The sequence below is a fragment of the Scyliorhinus torazame genome, chromosome 14 (assembly GCF_047496885.1).
Source record: "Scyliorhinus torazame isolate Kashiwa2021f chromosome 14, sScyTor2.1, whole genome shotgun sequence".
NCBI classification, from domain to species: domain Eukaryota; kingdom Metazoa; phylum Chordata; class Chondrichthyes; order Carcharhiniformes; family Scyliorhinidae; genus Scyliorhinus; species Scyliorhinus torazame.
Window position 1 is genome coordinate 52,554,962 of NC_092720.1, and position 16,847 is coordinate 52,571,808.

At 48.1% G+C, this 16,847-nt stretch overlaps 1 protein-coding gene across 3 annotated transcripts in view; it reads left to right on the forward strand.

Annotated features, from left to right (window-relative positions):
• ttc14 (tetratricopeptide repeat domain 14) overlaps positions 1–12,449 on the forward strand; it is a 91,760-nt gene extending 79,311 nt beyond the window's left edge. Inside the window, exon 12 of one of the 3 annotated variants that reach the window (XM_072474197.1) lies at positions 10,025–12,449. In XM_072474197.1, the coding sequence (XP_072330298.1) occupies positions 10,025–10,997 (973 nt within the window). In that variant the 3' untranslated portion in view covers positions 10,998–12,449. The remainder of the gene's footprint in view (positions 1–10,024) is intronic. The other 2 variants (XM_072474201.1, XM_072474199.1) reach the window with 2 other exon arrangements.
• Positions 12,450–16,847: the final 4,398 nt, after the last annotated feature.

Here is a 16,847-nt window from a genome sequence, read left to right on the forward strand (position 1 = left end):
GGCCAGAAGAAAGGGAGAGAACAAAACAGTCGGGAAAAAGCACCTTCTCCCACTCTTCACCGAATTACCTCACTGCACCAAATTACCAAGTTTCAAATTCTCACTCTGTCTGTGTCTCACTCACTCAGGCTGTGTTTCCTTGACCAGCGCAACTTGTGATGGGTATTCCGCCCAGACCTGTGGATTGACATATTCCAAAACGCCACGTCCCCGGTGATGCTGAAGTCGAGTGTTAATCGTTTCAGCGACCTCAAAATATTTTATGGAAGTGCCGTCTGGCGTGACTTGAAGTGCGTACTCTGTTGGATCTGAATGATCCACTGCCCTCCTTACCATAGGCCCCAGATCCTTGGCATGGTACTGGTCGTGGACCTGACGTGTAATATGAGGGCCTACAGAAGCTGACTGGCCATAAATGTGGTGGTATTGTAACAAAATCGGCTGTACCTTCTTTTCCCGTGACTGTGGCTGTAACCTTGACTGGCCATTCGGTCTCAATTAATGGGCGGTATTTGTTCTCCAACTTCCTGTTTTGTCCGATTCTGTCATAGGCCAGGGTAACGTGATGCAGTGAATGTTCAATGTCTAACGTCCACCACTGGGGAGTGATAGAAATATAGCACTGTTGTCTCATCCTCCATGATTGAACCATTACCCCGTCGTCTCCGCACTGTAGCTGGAAGATACACAGTAAATCTCGGGCCAACAAGTTACAGTCCAATCCAGTAGTCACCACAAACTCATTCAACGCATTCATTTCATTTCATTTCAACTGATGATCCGCAGATTTATTCTCGTAAGTGACTGTCACAGGTTCAGAAATAGGATACTCACACACCTGTCCTTGGAACCCCGACAAATGCTGGGTGTGGTCAGATAGTGGTAGTCGAAGTTCTGATTGCACCGAAGACATGGCTGCTCCAGTGTAGATTACAAATGGGCAGTGTTGATCTCCTATCTGCAGAGAAATAATAGGTTCCCTGTCCGATTGGAGAGTCCTTATGACTAAATTAGCTCGTCAATCCTGTGTTGGGAAAGGATTTGCCTGGGAGAAGTCAGTGTATCTCGTCTGTCCTCCCCTTGGTGGGTACCCCCTCCTTTGGGTCGGGTTGTCTCCTTCTGCTGCCCGTCTTTTAAAGGGGCATTCCTGTTGCCAGTGATCTGCACGGCCGCAATTAAAACATGTATTATTCCCTCTATATCTGCCCCTTCCTCTTTTCCCAGTAGACCAATGGCCCCTCAGAGGGGGCGGCAGTTGTAAAGCTGTTGGTACATACGGTGGGCCATAAAGAGGGGCTGATGGTCCATTTGGGTGGGTTTGATATCCTACCCCATGTTGATCCACCCACCCAAGATCACAATATTGGGGTTCCAGCTGGTAAGCCACCGTTTCTGCCGCTGGTTGGGGTCTCAGATCATCCTTTTTCATTACATACTCAGTCTTAATCCTTGTAACTGAGCCTTCTTCCTGGCCTACACCCTCCTTCCAATAAAATCTGACTGCCCTGGCCATCTGAGGAGGGTCGTTCTCTGTACAATTCATGTGATTATATTTCACGGCAGTAGCCACGGAAGGTGGTCGGCAATGCATTAACATAGCACAATATTGAGGGGAATTCTGACCATTTTGGTATGGCAAGTCGCCTGCCTGCCCACGGTAGATTTCATCAAAACGTTCCAGAAATTCCTCTGGCTCCTCAGTCTTTTTAGGTTTGAGGTCTAAGATAGCAGAAATGTTTATGGGCTTTTGAAATGTGACATTCAACGCATTCAGAATTTGTGCCTGTCTATCATCGTCCAAAGCATGGGCTTGCTGGAGTGCCGCGTGGCTAGAATAATTCAAGTGGTTGAGGTGTCTGCGGTACTCTGCTGGGGTTAAAACCTGCTGGACTAGGGCCCAGAGGTCCCGAGAATCAGCTTGATAAACTGAGAATGTAGTTCTCAGATAGTCCACAAAAGCAGCAGGAGATTTCTTCCTGTCTGGGACTGCAGCCAGAATAGCCATCATCTCACTGGGTCTCCATGGGAAATAAACGTCTATCGTGGGCTGGGCAGCCGCCGTCACAGCATCAGGGTTTGGTATTTTCCTAATCGGCAACTGTCTCAGAGTCTCACTAGGGGGCGCTCTAGCTGATTCCTCTGGCTCTTCAAAGACTTTGACGTCCTTCCCTGTCACTAGGGGGAGCTCCAGCTCCTCAGAACCATCCCTATTCTCTTTCTTTGTTCTCATACTTTTCTGTCTTACCATATCGGTCTGAAGGGATCTAGGTGGTATGTGTGATTGTTTCTGGATAGGATCAGGCCCCTCTCTCATTGTCCGAGATCGGGTCCTAGAGCTAACTGGGCTTGTCGAACAGAGCTCCCCTTCTCTAACAGATAGTGAAGATGCTAAAATAGGACCGAAGCTATCGACCGAAGGGGCTGGAGAAGCTGGCATGATTTGAATCTGGGGAGCAGTGACTGGATATAAACTATGATACTCTGGTGGTTCCGGAATTAGTGCAGACAATACTACTGGTGCAGTCGGGACTCTGGTCGACATGGTCCAATTTTCTAATTCTTCATCTTCTGTCAATGCAAGGCCAGCCATCGAGTCCACCCTCTCTTTACTTGCGCGTTTTTTGAATGCACACTCCTTTTTCAAGATCTCCAGAGTTTTCTGGTTCCCCCCTTCACGAATAGGAATTCCCATTTTAAGGGCATTTTCTTGCCAACTTGATAACATGATCTTATCTCGTTCCTCTTGACAATATTGCCTCCATAATCCAATTAATTCTTTTGCTTTCATACTTTGGCTCTTTTTCCAGATTTTTCCCTGAATTTTCTTAATGATGCCCAGGTCTTTAGTGCCCCCTAGTGGCCATTCGTCACCCAATTTGTTCCTTAAGGTTGCTGACATTTCCCTAAAATCTCTCGCTTTATCTGGGTAAATATCACATAATATTTGCAATGGCGTGCCTGGATCATTCGTGTTATCCAAGCAATTCCCCATAATCACAAACTAGTCCTCAAGACTGCGTTTTTTCGCCACTACAGTCCAAGGATACAATTTTAGCTTAATAAACTATATATTTAAAAACACTCATTGAACTAAACCCTCTATAACTGAGGTCCCATCAGTTCATCAAAAACACTCACTCATGGAATTAAATCATCATTTTGATGTCCCATCAATTCCAAAACTAACCCAAAACCGAAGCATCAATTATGAAATCCTATCAGTTAAATTTTCTAATCCCCAGACTGACCTTTGATTTCGTCGAGACGATCTTTCCGTACCAACCGCGAGTGACCAGACTAATCAGACCATAAGAAGAGGGGAAAAATCAATGCGCGGTCATTTTCCAGCTATACATTGTGGGCCCTTTTTCACGTTCCTTGCCTCCTTTAGGAGGCATGGTTAGTAAGTTTGCAGATGACACCAAGATTGGTGACACAGTGGATAGTGAAGAAGGTTATCTAGGATTGCAACGGGATCTTGATCAATTAGGCCAGTGGGCCGACAAATGGCAGATGGAGTTTAATTTAGATAAATGTGAGATGATGCATTTTGGCAGATCGAATCAGGCCAGGACCTACTCAGTTAATGGTATGGCGTTGGGGAGAGTTATAGAACAAAGAGATCTAGGAGTACAGGTTCATAGCTCCTTGAAGGTGGAGTCGCAGGTGGGCAGGGTGGTGAAGAAGGCATTCGGCATGCTTGGTTTCATTGGTCAGAACATTGAATACAGGAGTTGGGACGTCTTGTTGAAGTTCTACAAGACATTGGTACGGCCACACTTGGAATACTGTGTGCAGGTCTGGTCACCCTATTATAGAAAGGATATTATTCAACTAGAAAGAGTGCAGAAAAGATTTACTAGGATGTTACCGGGACTTGATGGTTCGAGTTATGAGAGGCTGGATAGACTGGGACTTTTTTCCCTGGAGCGTAGGAGGCTTAGGGGTGAACTTATAGCGGTCTATAAAATAATGAGGGGCATAGATAAGGTAGATAGTCAACATCTTTTCCCAAAGGTAGGCGAGTCTAAAACTAGAGGGCATAGGTTTAAGGTGAGAGGGGAGAGATTCAGAAGGGCCCAGAGGGGCAATTTCTTCACTCGGAGGGTAGTGAGTGTCTGGAATGTGCTGCCAGAGGTAGTAGTAGAGGCGGGTACAATTGTGTCTTTTAAAAAGCATTTAGATAGCTACATGGGTAAGATGGGTATAGAGGGTTATGGGCCAAGTGCGGGCAACTGGGACTAGCTTAATGGTAAAAACTGGGCAGCATGGACTGGTTGGGCCGAAGGGCCTGTTTCCATGCTGTAAACTTCTATGATTCTATTATTCTAAAATCAGTCTAATTCTGATTTCGCGGTTGGTCAGAACCGTCTTGAGAAATTCCGGGTTTCGGCACCAAATGACAAATGTTGAATTCTTTACCTGTCAGTCTGGCCTCAAGAAAACTCAAGATGGATTTGTAGGCATAGTATTATTTATTTTTACCCGACTTGCAAGTCTGACTCGCTGCACAAAAACCCAGCACACAAGCAGCCTCCTGGGTCTTCAGAATCGAGTGCTATTGGAGACAAAGGAATCTCTACAAATACATTCAAATGGCATCAAGTTTCACATAAACGATTCCCATAGGTCATCCTATACCCCTCCTGACCTGGCCATACATCCTAATTGGCTCACTTCTCATTCCTTCCCCTCGCCTCTTGTTACCCAGCATCCTTTTCTCCTCCTCTACCTGACACCCTTCTCCCCACCCCCCCCCTCCTTGCCATGCTCTCTGAAATCCTTTGTCTGTGAACTCCCTAGAATTAGACCAGCCTACATCTACATTACTGTAACAAATATATTTAACCTAACTATTTTATATCACATTCGTCAACTGCACCCTACCCGCCAGGGACAGCGGCAACGCGTCCCACCTCTTAAACTCCTCCTCCATTTGCTCCACTAGCCTCGTGAAATTCAGTCTATGCAGGGCCCCCCAGCTCTTGGCCACCTGGACCCCCAAATACCTGAAGCTCCTCTCCGCCCTTTTTAGTGGGAGCTCGCCAAATCCCATGTTGAGCTTGTACCCTGAGAAATCCCCGAACTCCCTGAGGATCCTCATTACCTCCGGCATTCCCCCCACTGGGTCCGCCACATATAGCAACAAGTCGTCCGCATAGAGCGATACCTCCCCACCCCGCACCAACCCCCTCCAGTTCCTCGACTCCCTCAGTGCCATAGCCAGGGGTTCAATTGCCAGCGCGAAGAGCAGGGGGTGCAGGGCTCACCCCTGCCTCCTCCCTCGATGCAACCGAAAGTACTCCGACCTCCTCTTGTTCGTGGCCACACTCGCCATCGGGACCTTGTACAACAGCCTAACCCACCTGACGAACCCCTCCCCAAACCCGAACCTCTTCAGCACCTCCCACAAGTACCCCCACTCTACCCTATCGAAGGCCTTCTCAGCGTCCATCGCCACCACTATCTCCGCCTCCCCCTCCCTCGCCGGCATCATAATAACGTTCAGGAGCCTCTGCACATTCGCGTTCAACTGCCTCCCCTTCACGAACCCCGTCTGGTCTTCGTGGATGACCTGCGGCACACAATCCTCAATTCTCGTGGACCTTGGCTTCTACGTTTAACAACGAAATCGGTCTGTAAGGCCCACACTGCAGGAGATCCTTGTCCCGGGAGATCAGGATCAAGGAGATCAGTGCCCGGGACATCGTCGGGCCAAAGCCCCCCCCCCCTCCCTTGCCTCATTGAAGGTCCTAACCAGCAACGGGCCCAACAGGTCCACATATTTTTTGTAGAATTTGACCGGGAAACTGTCTGGCCCCGGTGCCTTTCCCGCCTGCATGCTTGCTATCCCTTTGGCCAGCTCCTCCGGCGCAATCGGGGCCCCTAATCCCGCCACCAGTCCCTCCTCCACCTTCGGGAACCTCAATTGGTCCAGAAAGCGGCCCATCCTTCCCTCTTCCACTGGGGGCTCGGACCGATACAGTTCCTCATAAAAGTCCCTGAAGATCCCATTGATGCCAACCCTACTCCGCACCACACTCCCTCTCCTATCCTTAACTCCCCCGATCTCCCTAGCTGCATCCCGCTTCCGAAGCTGATGCACCAGCATCCGTCTTGCCTTTTCCCCATATTCATAAATCGCCCCCTGGGCCTTCCTCCACTGCGCCTCCGCCTTCCTGGTGGCCAGCAGGTTGAAGTCGGCCTGGAGGCTGAGCCTCTCCCTCAACAGTCCCTCCTCAGGCACCTCCGCATACCTCCTGTCCACCCTTACCATTTCCTCCACCAGCCTCTCCCTCTCCCTCTGCTCTCTCCTCTCCTTGTGGGCCCTAATGGAGATCAGCTCTCCCCTAACCACCGTCTTCAGCGCCTCCCAGACCATCCCCACTCTGACCTCCCCGTTATCGTTGGCCTCCAGGTATCTCTCTATGCTTCCTCGGATCCGCTCACTCACCTCCTCGTCCGCCAACAGCCCCACCTCCAAGCGCCACAACGGGCGCTGGTCCCTCTCCTCCCCCAGCTCTAGGTCTACCCAATGCGGGGCGTGATCCGAAATGGCTATCGCCGAGTACTCGGTATCCTCTACTCTCGCTATCAGCGCCCTGCTCATAATAAAAAAGTCGATCCGGGAATAGGCCTTATGAACATGCGAGACGAATGAAAATTCCCTAGCCCCCGGCCTTGCAAATCTCCAAGGGCCCACCCCTCCCATCTGGTCCATAAACCCCCTCAGCACTTTAGCTGCCGCCGGCTTCCTCCCCGTCCTAGACCTGGAGCGGTCCACTGCTGGATCCAACACCGTGTTAAAGTCCCCCCCCCCCACCCCCATTATCAGGCCCCCCACTTCCTAGTCCGGGATCCGACCCAACATGCGCCGCATAAAACCCGCATTGTCCCAGTTCGGGGCGTACACATTGACCAGCACCACCCTCTCCCCTTGCAGCTTACCACTTCCCATTAAGTACTTGCCGCCATTGTCTGTCACAATGCTCGACGCCTCGAACGACACCCTCTTTCCCACCAAGATCGGCACCCCCTGATTTTTGGCATCCAGCCCTGAATGAAACACCAGACCTACCCACCCCTTCCTCAATCTTACCTGGTCTGCCACCTTCAGGTGTGTCTCCTGGAGCATGACCACGTCCGCCTTCAGCCCCTTCAGGTGCGCGAACACCCGGGCCTGCTTGACTGGCCCGTTCAGTCCCCTTACATTCCAGGTTATCAGCCGGATCAGGGGGCTACCCGACCCCTCCCCCGCCGACTAGCCATAACCCCCCCTCGGCCAGCCACGCGCCCGCACCCCACGCACGGCCCGTTCCCCACAGCGGCAGACCCCCGTCCCAACCCCCTCTACTCGCCCCCTTGACCATACCAGCAGCAACCCGCTCCCCCCCCCCCCCCCCCCCCCCCCCCCCACAGCTAGGACCCCTCCTAGCTTCCTTGCTCCCCCATTGCACTCCCGCAAGTCAGCTGTCCCCGGCCACTCCCGCCTCTCCTTCAACTCCTCCCATTGTGGGACATCCCCTCCTCCTCCATTACCCATCAGTAGGCTCTCCGCCTCCCCCTTCCATCCCAAGCGCGGGAAACAACCCTCGCTCCCCGGCCATGCCCCCTCCGGCCTTCAGCGCGGGAAAAAGCCCGTGCTTTCCACCTGCCTGGCCCCGCCACCTCTGACGCAGCTCCTTTTACAGGCCCAGTCCCCTCACCCACGACTCGGGCCTCCCCCTCCCCTGTGGGGCCCCATCCCCCCTACCGTCCATCCACCCCTACTCCATTTACTTGCCCCCCCTCCAATAGCCCACCGGACAGACCCAACCAAAACAGTGCCCACCCACCCTAACCACCCACACCGAATCAAAAAGAAACAAGAGCAAAAAACCCCCCCTCAAAATGTAACATACCAAAAGCAATCCCTGACCACCCATCTCGACCCTCAGTTTGTGTCCAGCTTCTCGGCCTGAACAAAGGCCCACGCCTCCTCCGGGGACTCAAAATAATGGTGCCGGTCCTTGTAGGTGACCCACAGTCGTGCCGGCTGCAGCATGCCAAACTTCACCCCCTTCCTGTGCAGCACCGCCTTCGCCCGATTGTACCCAGCCCTCCTCTTCGCCACCTCCGCGCTCCAGTCCTGATATATTCGAACCGTGGCGTTCTCCCACCTGCTGCTCCTCTTTCTTGGCCCATCTGAGCACGCACTCCCGATCCGCGAACCGATGAAACCGCACCAGCATCGCCCGCGGCGGCTCGTTAGCCTTGGGCTTCCTCGCCAGCACTCTATGGGCCCCTTCAAGCTCCAGGGGCCCCTGGAAGGCTCCCGCTCCCATCAGCGAGTTTAACATGCTGACCACATAGGACCCCACGTCCGACCCCTCCAGCCCCTCCGGGAGGCCCAGGATCCGCAGATTCTTCCGCCTCGATCGATTCTCCATCTCCTCGAACCGTTCCTGCCATTTCTTGTGGAGCGCCTCGTGCACCTCCATCTTTACCACTAGGCCCAAGATCTCGTCCTCATTATCGGAGATCTTTTGTCGGACCTCGCGGATCGCCACCCCCTGGGCCATCTGGGTCTCCAGCAGCTTATCGATAGAAGCCTTCATCGGCTCCAGCAGGTCCGCTTTGAGCTCCCTGTAGCAGCGCTGGATAACCTCCTGCTGCTCCTGTGCCCACTGCATCCACGCTGCCTGGTCCCCGCCTGCCGCCATCTTGCTCTTCTTCCCTCGCACTTTCTTTGGGTTCACCACCACTTTTTTAGTCGCCCCGCTCCTGGTCCAAGCCATACACTGTCGGGGGAATGTTACAGTCTTCTTCCCACACCGGGAAATGTCGGAAAAATGCCATTGGGGGCCCTGAAAAGAACCCAAAAGTCCATTCCAAGCGGGAGCTGCCGAACGTGCGACTTAGCTCTGCATAGCCGCAACCGGAAGTCACAGGAATGTAACTCATGAGGGGAAAGGGGTGAGAGGCTGGGTGAGGGTGGATTCAGTAAGAAGTCTTACAACACCAGGTTAAAGTCCCAACAAGTTTGTTTCGAATCACTAGCTTTCGGAGCGCAGCTCCTTCATCAGGTGAGTGGAATCACCTGATGAAGGAGCTGCGCTCCGAAAGCTAATGATTCGAAACAAACTTGTTGGACTTTCACCTGTTGTAAGACTTCTTACTGAATCCACCCCAGTCCAACGCCGGCATCTCCACATTGAGGGTGGATTAGGCATGGGAAGAGGCAGCAAGTCCATTGGTTAGGCTCAGGGAGAGGCAGCAAGTCAAAGGGTCGGGGACTGAGGGAGGAAGCAAGTTGGAGGGTCAAAGCGGAAGAGGCTACTCCAAAATGGTACCAATTGGGTCACATGGGAAATTGTCAAAATGAATCTAAAGACGCTCAACGAGATTATGGACCCCGTTGACATACCAATGTTACAGCAAAACAAATAAATGGGGCAACATTAAACGGAGTCTTAACTGTATTTAGCTGCAGACTACAATTGCCTGGAAAGTATTGATCTATTTTTATCAGAAGTAGACTTGCAATGTATTATCTGTCCTTGGGTACAACTTTGATCATGTATGAAACAAACAGCACAGGACCTTTTTTCCTACTCTCCCTACCAATCGCTTTGTGTCATGCAGCCTTTTTATTTTGTTTTCCTCAAAGTTGGAATTACATAGATATTCTCGTTGTATAATTAATGCCTTCAGTTATTTGGAGCATTATCAATTCTACTGATGAAGGCTTGGTTTCTGATCTGCTGGAGGTCACGTTTTTTTAACCAGTTCCTGCCTGTCTTGGAAGTCTATCCTCAAATAACACGTTAAATATTCATTCCACATATTGTACAACTCTGGAATTTCAACTTGTTTAGTGAACATCTTCTAGTTGAGTAGTGGCAACTTTTTTATCTATAAGTTGTTGGCTTGGATGGTATTGTCAGCAATATCTAGCATTGGAAGTAACAATGTGAACATTGAACACAAATTAATCTTGCTAAGTTTTGCTTCTAAATCATGCTCATTTTTATAACCTCTTCAGGATGAAGAAAAAAAGAAAGTGCTCAACATCATCATCGTCAACTAATTCATCAGAATCTTCATCATGGTCTACTTCGTCATCTTCACCTGAACGTTTTAGGAAACACAAATCAACAAAGAAGCGACGACGGAAACGTTCTGATTCCTCTCGCAGTCAGAAGAGGCGCTTAAGTAAGAGTTCATGTGATGAGAAAATTCATCATTCACACAACAATAAGAAGGAATGGTATACTCCTCCAGCTGATACTACAGCTTCTTTTCTGAATCAGAAACAGGAAGTAGCAAAATTGCTGGAGAAAAATGACAGCTCAGTAGATCAGTGGTCAGAGATCTTGGGGAAAAGAAGGTACTGCTCAATTTCTTCATCATCAGTTGAAGTTTTAGATCCTCTTGGAGGTAGGTCTGAGGATAGCAGAGACTCTTCATATAGTTCAAGAACTCAAGATAGTTTCAGCCAATATGATAAATGGCACAAAGTAGATAAAGGCAAGGAATTGTGTGACAAAATAACAGATGACCAAGACACATTTAGAAGACAGGTTCAAGAATGTGAATTTGCAAATGAATATAGCAGGAAAAAGTGTGATAAAAGCAACAGAAACTACTCTGGATCTTCAGGGTTGGAATATTCACATTTGTCAGGTGACAAGTACCAACATGAAAGAAAAAAATCCTGGTTAAGTAATGTTACTAGTAAAGATAAAAAACTTGATTTTGGAAGAAGTGGAGATGGTAGAAAAGACTACATACATGAAAGTGGAGCAAGCTACCAGGACTGGAAAGAGGAAAGTGAAAGTAGTCATTACAGGGAAGATAAAAAGGAGAATTCCAAAGATTACCCTCACAATCATACTTCTGCTCAAGGAAAGGCAGTGAAAAGCATGCCTCAAAATCTGCTGGAAATATTCAGTCAGATTGAAGAGTTTGAGAAAGGGAAAGAACATGGAGGGAAATGTGCACAGAAACACACATAAGTTGCCATTGTGGCATATTTTTCATATACTCATTATCGAATATCCCCGTGAAAAAGTTGGATACGTTCAAAAAAAGAAAAAGTAGGAGCAATGAATTCACTGAATTTTTAAGATCTTACATAAAGCATGAAGTATTATTTATTGGGTTGCATAGATATGTTTTCTCATTTGCCATACATTTTCTTAGCACATTGTGAATTCTTTAAGTTGCTTAATAATTTCTTTACATATTTATGTTGTCAGCTATTGCAGTGATCAATAAGAAAAGGTTAGTATTTGCCCTAATTATATGTCTGCATGCTTTCCTTTGAATTGGTTTTAAGTGTCGTATGTTAGTGTTGGATTGAATATTGGGGTTAGCATTGTTAAAAAGTAGCTATTATGTAGTGACTGACAGTGGCGTGTGTGGGTTTTAAAAAGCACAAGTGATCGGCAGGCAATTATAGCAAGTTAACTATAACTGGCAATGTTTTTGTAAGATTATTAAGAAGCATTCCCCTCCAAGTTGTACTGGGGAAATTCACCTGAATATTTCAGAAAACAGGCAACAAATATGAACTGTTGTGAGTATATTATTGGTGACATTCTAGGTTGGTAATTTTAGGAAGGAAGGTAGGTAACGGACGTGTATATCAATTACAGCTGATTTTGAGAATTGGGCGGGTTGGGGTTGGGAAGGTTTGGTGGAAGGGGTGGTGGGTGCTTGGAAACAAATCACCTATGCGAAAGATGAATTAGAATCGTACTGTGATTCGGTATGGCATATTCGTCATGATGCACTTTCGAACTTGCCACTTATCCATGTTCATGTCACTATCCAAGAGCACAGATAGAAAAATGTCTGTATTGGCCTGGCCGAGTACAGTGGGAGGAATAAGAAGGGAGGAGAGAGTTAAAAGGCAGTGGGCTGGATTCTTTGTTGGCGGGATCCTCCGTTTCGCCGGCAGTGCACTCTTGCCCGGGGATTTCCCTCAATGAAAACCCCATTGGCTGGCTGCCGGGATGGAGAATCCCGCCGCTGGTGGGTGCGGCGGGATGGAGAATCCCACCAATGATCTTTCCTGCACACGCCGATGTCTTAATAATGTTTTGTCATTTTCTAGTAATGTGCCACTAATTTTAATTTTGATTTTACACCTGTAACGAGTCCTAACTTGATACTTTTTTTCTTCATCCTGTGAAATAAATACCTTAAAATTACTGATTTGCCTTATTAAAATATAAATACATCAATCATATTTGATCCTTCATTAGTTACAGGTGTATTGTCGTTGCCCTACAATGTCATACATCGCTTTGGGTGGATTGACTTTATTGTATCAAATTATAGCATTCTTGTGATGCAGACCATACTCTGCCATGTTAAAAGTTTGCTTGCCAAAATGGACTGTTAAATCAAAAACACTTGATGTGTGCTAATGATGACAGCCATATAAAAACAAATAATCAAAATGTGTTTTTGTCTTTCATTTTATGATCATTAGTACCGTGATTTTAGGAACCTGCGGCATCATATATACCATGAAATGTTATTTCGAACTTTTTTGACTGCACAATAAACCATTATTACACTGAATTTGACAATTATCAAAAAAACACGATGTCATTTATGTTCATTTCTAACCGTAGACGTTCATTCTACTATGCATAATAACTTGATAATTTTTCAGTGAACAATATTACTGGTGATTGCAAATAGGGGTATATTTTCATGATAAGCTTAGTATGAGTGAAAACATGACTAATGTTGACAAATTAAGTACAGAACAGAAACTGGCCAATCAGCCCCACAAACACATGCTGGTATTTATGCTCCACATAAGTCCTTCATCTACGCCCATCAACACTTTCTTCCATCCCGTTCTCCCTTGTACTTACCTAAATGCTGTGCTATTCGCCTGAACCATTTCTTCTGATAGTGAGTTCCATATTCATCTGAATCTAGGTAAAGAAGCTTTTCCTGAATTCCCTGCTATATCTCTTCACTATCCTATCTTTATGACCTCTAGTTCTGGTCTTGCCCACAAAAGGAAACACTTTCTTCGCATCTACCCAATAAAATCTTTTCATATACTTGTTGACCATTATTAGAGCATGCCTTACTCTTCCTATTTCTAGAAGAAAGAAATCTAGCCTGCTTAGTCTTCCTTACAGTGTGATCTCTCAGTTCTGACATCATCTGAGTAAATCTGTTTTGTACCTTCTAAAGTAACTCCGTACCCTTTTATTAGATGGAGATCAGAACTGTTCATCGTACTCCCAAGTGTGATCCATCCACGGCTTTGTACAAGTTTAACTTACCTTTTCTGTTTTTCAATTCTATTCCTTTAGAAATGAGCATGTATATTTTTTTCCTGCTTTTATTTTTTTTATTAAACTGCATTGCTACTTGTAGTATTTCTGTATCTATAACCCATACCCACCAATCCCTCTGTTCGTCTTCCCCATTTAGATGCATATTTTCCCAGGAGTATGAGGTTTACTGTAGGAATTTTCTGTTGGATGCTTGGAGCAATGGTTGTGTGCAATTGAGCATGTAAGAAACCCAAACAGATGAGAGGAAAATGTTGAATGCATTGTTTTAGTAGGCCTGGTATGTGTGACATGTGCACAATGATGTAGCAATTTAACACACATGTTTGGAAAATGATAGTTGGAAGAAAGATTCTTTAGCACAGTCATTTACAAAGTCAAAGTTGCAACCCATGGGTGGGTCGTGAGAGGGTGTCAGGAGGGTCGCAGGGCCGTCGGTTGCATTCCCGATCGTGGGAAGAAGTGCCCAATGGGCGCGACCGGCTTTTTAAAATGCCAACCGTGACCAGCTTTCAAAATGCTGGCCGGCCCACGCATGTGTGTCCCCTCGGCAATGCGCAGGCCCGATGCTCAGCAATACAGACCGCCTCCTCCTGAGGTCAGCGCGCTGACCCAGGAGCAGATTTTTTAAAAAAATCGATGGAGTCTTCGAACCAGAAGCAGAGAGCAGGTCACGTGTCTCGTACACTGACGTCATGTGTTCTAGGTGCGCGAGAGATTCCTCCATTTTGTAGCTACCAGCCGTGCTGGTATGAGCTCCAGGGCCTTTGGTGAACAACCCATGAAGGAGAAGCTGAAAATAGGAACAAAGCAATATAAAGATGATTTCTAGAGGTATGGGTTTATTAATTGTGCCACTGCAAATCGGGATGCAAAGTTCATGTGTGTTATATGCAGGGAAATACTGGAAAATGAAAGATTAAAACCCTCAAAACCTCTTGATTTTTTTTTTTAATGAATGCAGTGAGATATTAAATCATCAGCTCAAGTCATTACCAGAAATGTAAAATTGAATGGTAAAGTGAGATCATGAGGACTGAGCAGGCTCGTGAAAATGGTGAATTGTGAATTTCGGCCAGCATGGGTCACAAAGCTCGGCCATCTTGAGTCGCGATAGTCAGATGGCATGGGTCCCAAAGGATGGCCGGTTGGTAAAAATGGGTCCCGGGCAAAACTGTTTGACAAACACTGTCTTGGCACATAAACACTCAAATGGTGAAATCTGTGCTATACCAATGACTCATCAATTGTCTTTGGATTGAAATTTTGCATTGAATGTGTGAGTTTTCTGCATTTGCCAGCTAATTGACTACCACACATCTCTGTAATCTCCTCCAGCTCTACAACCCCCCCCCCCCCCCCTGATATCTGTGCTCAGCCAGTCCTGGCTTGTGCATTCCCAATTTTGGAACTGATTCTAATTTTGAATATGAGGGGGAAAGAAAGGCAGACAAGAGTGTTGCTTCATCTTTTTTTTAATACCATATAAAACCTCAGAGCAACAGATAGGGATGGAGCTATGAAGAAAATTGGCACCATGAGAGAATTGAGGATTAAGGAAAAATTATTGCAAAGTTGGCAGAGTTCCTACCCATATTTGAATTCATTATAAAGTTTTGAAAGTAAGTAAAGCTATTGTATGAACAATAGGAAAGAAATTCCTATGTAGGAAAATAGGAAGGAAACTGGTTAAACATGCAGCAATTGAGCAGGGAGTTCAAAGGGAGCAGAAATGGAGATAATAAGTGTGGGGAGAGGGTGGTGGAAAGGTCAAGGGAGATGAATGAGCGTGAGGGGTGGTGGGAAGGTCAACGGAAGTGAATGAGCATGAGGGGATGAAGACGGCGTGATTGGGGGTGGGGTGTGAGGGAATAGGAAAGATGCTGCTCAAAGTAACATTTTCCCTTTAATTCTCACCTCATTAAGCCTGCTGCCAACAATAGCTTGTTTCTCTACTATGCCACTTTCCACCCAATAACAAATACAAGATCAACAATGGAGGAATCCGGACTTCCGGTGACGGCGGGCGGGAGGCAGCCGCACATTGGAAGGCTCCCATTCGGGAACGGCATTTTCGCGGAGTAACGCCCGGTCCTAGGGCCAGCGACGGCAGTAAAAGTTGGGGGATAGCGCAAGGAGAAGAAGGATGTCGAAAATCACCAAAAGAAACGGCCGGGAAAAAAGCGGCTGAAAGTCCGTTGGAGAGGGGAAAGGTCATCGCGGGGCAACAAAGAAAATGGAGGCTGGAGCACCAGGGGAGGCCGCAGTGCTTACGGCTGAAGGAATAACTAAGGTGATGGCTGCGGAATTCCAAAAGCAGTTGGCGCAGATTGAGAAATGTATGGAGATGGTGAGGAAGGAGATGAGGGAGGTTTTGAATGTGCTGGTGGAGGAGGCGGTTTCTCCGGTGAAGACGGCGGTGGCGAGCGCAGTGGCGGAGGTGCGAGAGCAAGGGGAGGCGCTGAAGGAAGTGGAGGAGACGGTATTGCAGCACGGTGATCAACTTGCCTTGATGGGGAAGGAGATGCGGAAGGTGATGGACACGAACAAGAATCTGAGAGGAAAAATGGAAGATCTGGAAAACAGATCCAGGCGACAGAATTTGAGGGTCGTGGGGCTGCCCGAAGGAGTTGAAGGACCGAAGCGCGATGCTGGCAAAACTACTGGGGGAGGGGGAGGACCCCTCCCGATATGAACTGGATCGGGCTCATCGGTCGTGGAGACCTGTACCAAAGGCGAGTGAGCCGCCAAGGGCAGTGACTCTGTGCTTCCGTAGGTACAGGGTGAAGGAGAAGGTCCTGAGCTGGGCCAAACAGAAGCGGGTGGTGCAGTGGGCTGGAGCTGGTATACGTGTATACCAGGACTTTACGGTGGAGCTGGCGAAGAGGCGGGCTGCCTTCAACCGGGTGAAGAGGGCACTGTACATTGGCAAGGTGCAGTGCGGCATTGTATATCCAGCGAAGCTGAGGGTGACTTACAAGCTCAGGGACTTTTATTTTGGAACGGCGGGAGCAGCGGAGGAGTTTGCGAAGGCAGAAGGACTGTGGCAGAACTGACAAATTGAGGAATGGTCATGTGCCGATGTAACCTCATGACTGTATTTCCTTCTTTTTTTGTATCACTGCGCGCGGGTGTAGAGGCTAAAGGAGCCAATGTTGCATATATTTGGACAAGGGAAGGGACGGGACTTTCACTCGAAAGGAGGGCTCTTTGGGGTGTAGGTGGATATGCGGGGTTTGTGTGCTAAAAGGGGATCTTTGGGCTTTCCTAGGGCCGTGCAAGGGGGAAAGGGACCCGGGCGGGGGCCTCCACGCTGGCCGGTTTAAGCCGGCCAGTGAACGGGAGTGAGGTGGGGGGAGGGGCTGCGGCGATCGGAGCCTGACAGAACGGGGTCCGAGTGGTCTAACCGGTGTGGAAAGTTGGGGGGAGGGAACCGAGGTTGGGGGAGGAGTTTTACAAGAGGCATTGGACGGGAGGAGCTGGAGACTGGGGGGGGGGTTACAACTTTGGGGTATCATGTACGGTACTCTCTTAGAG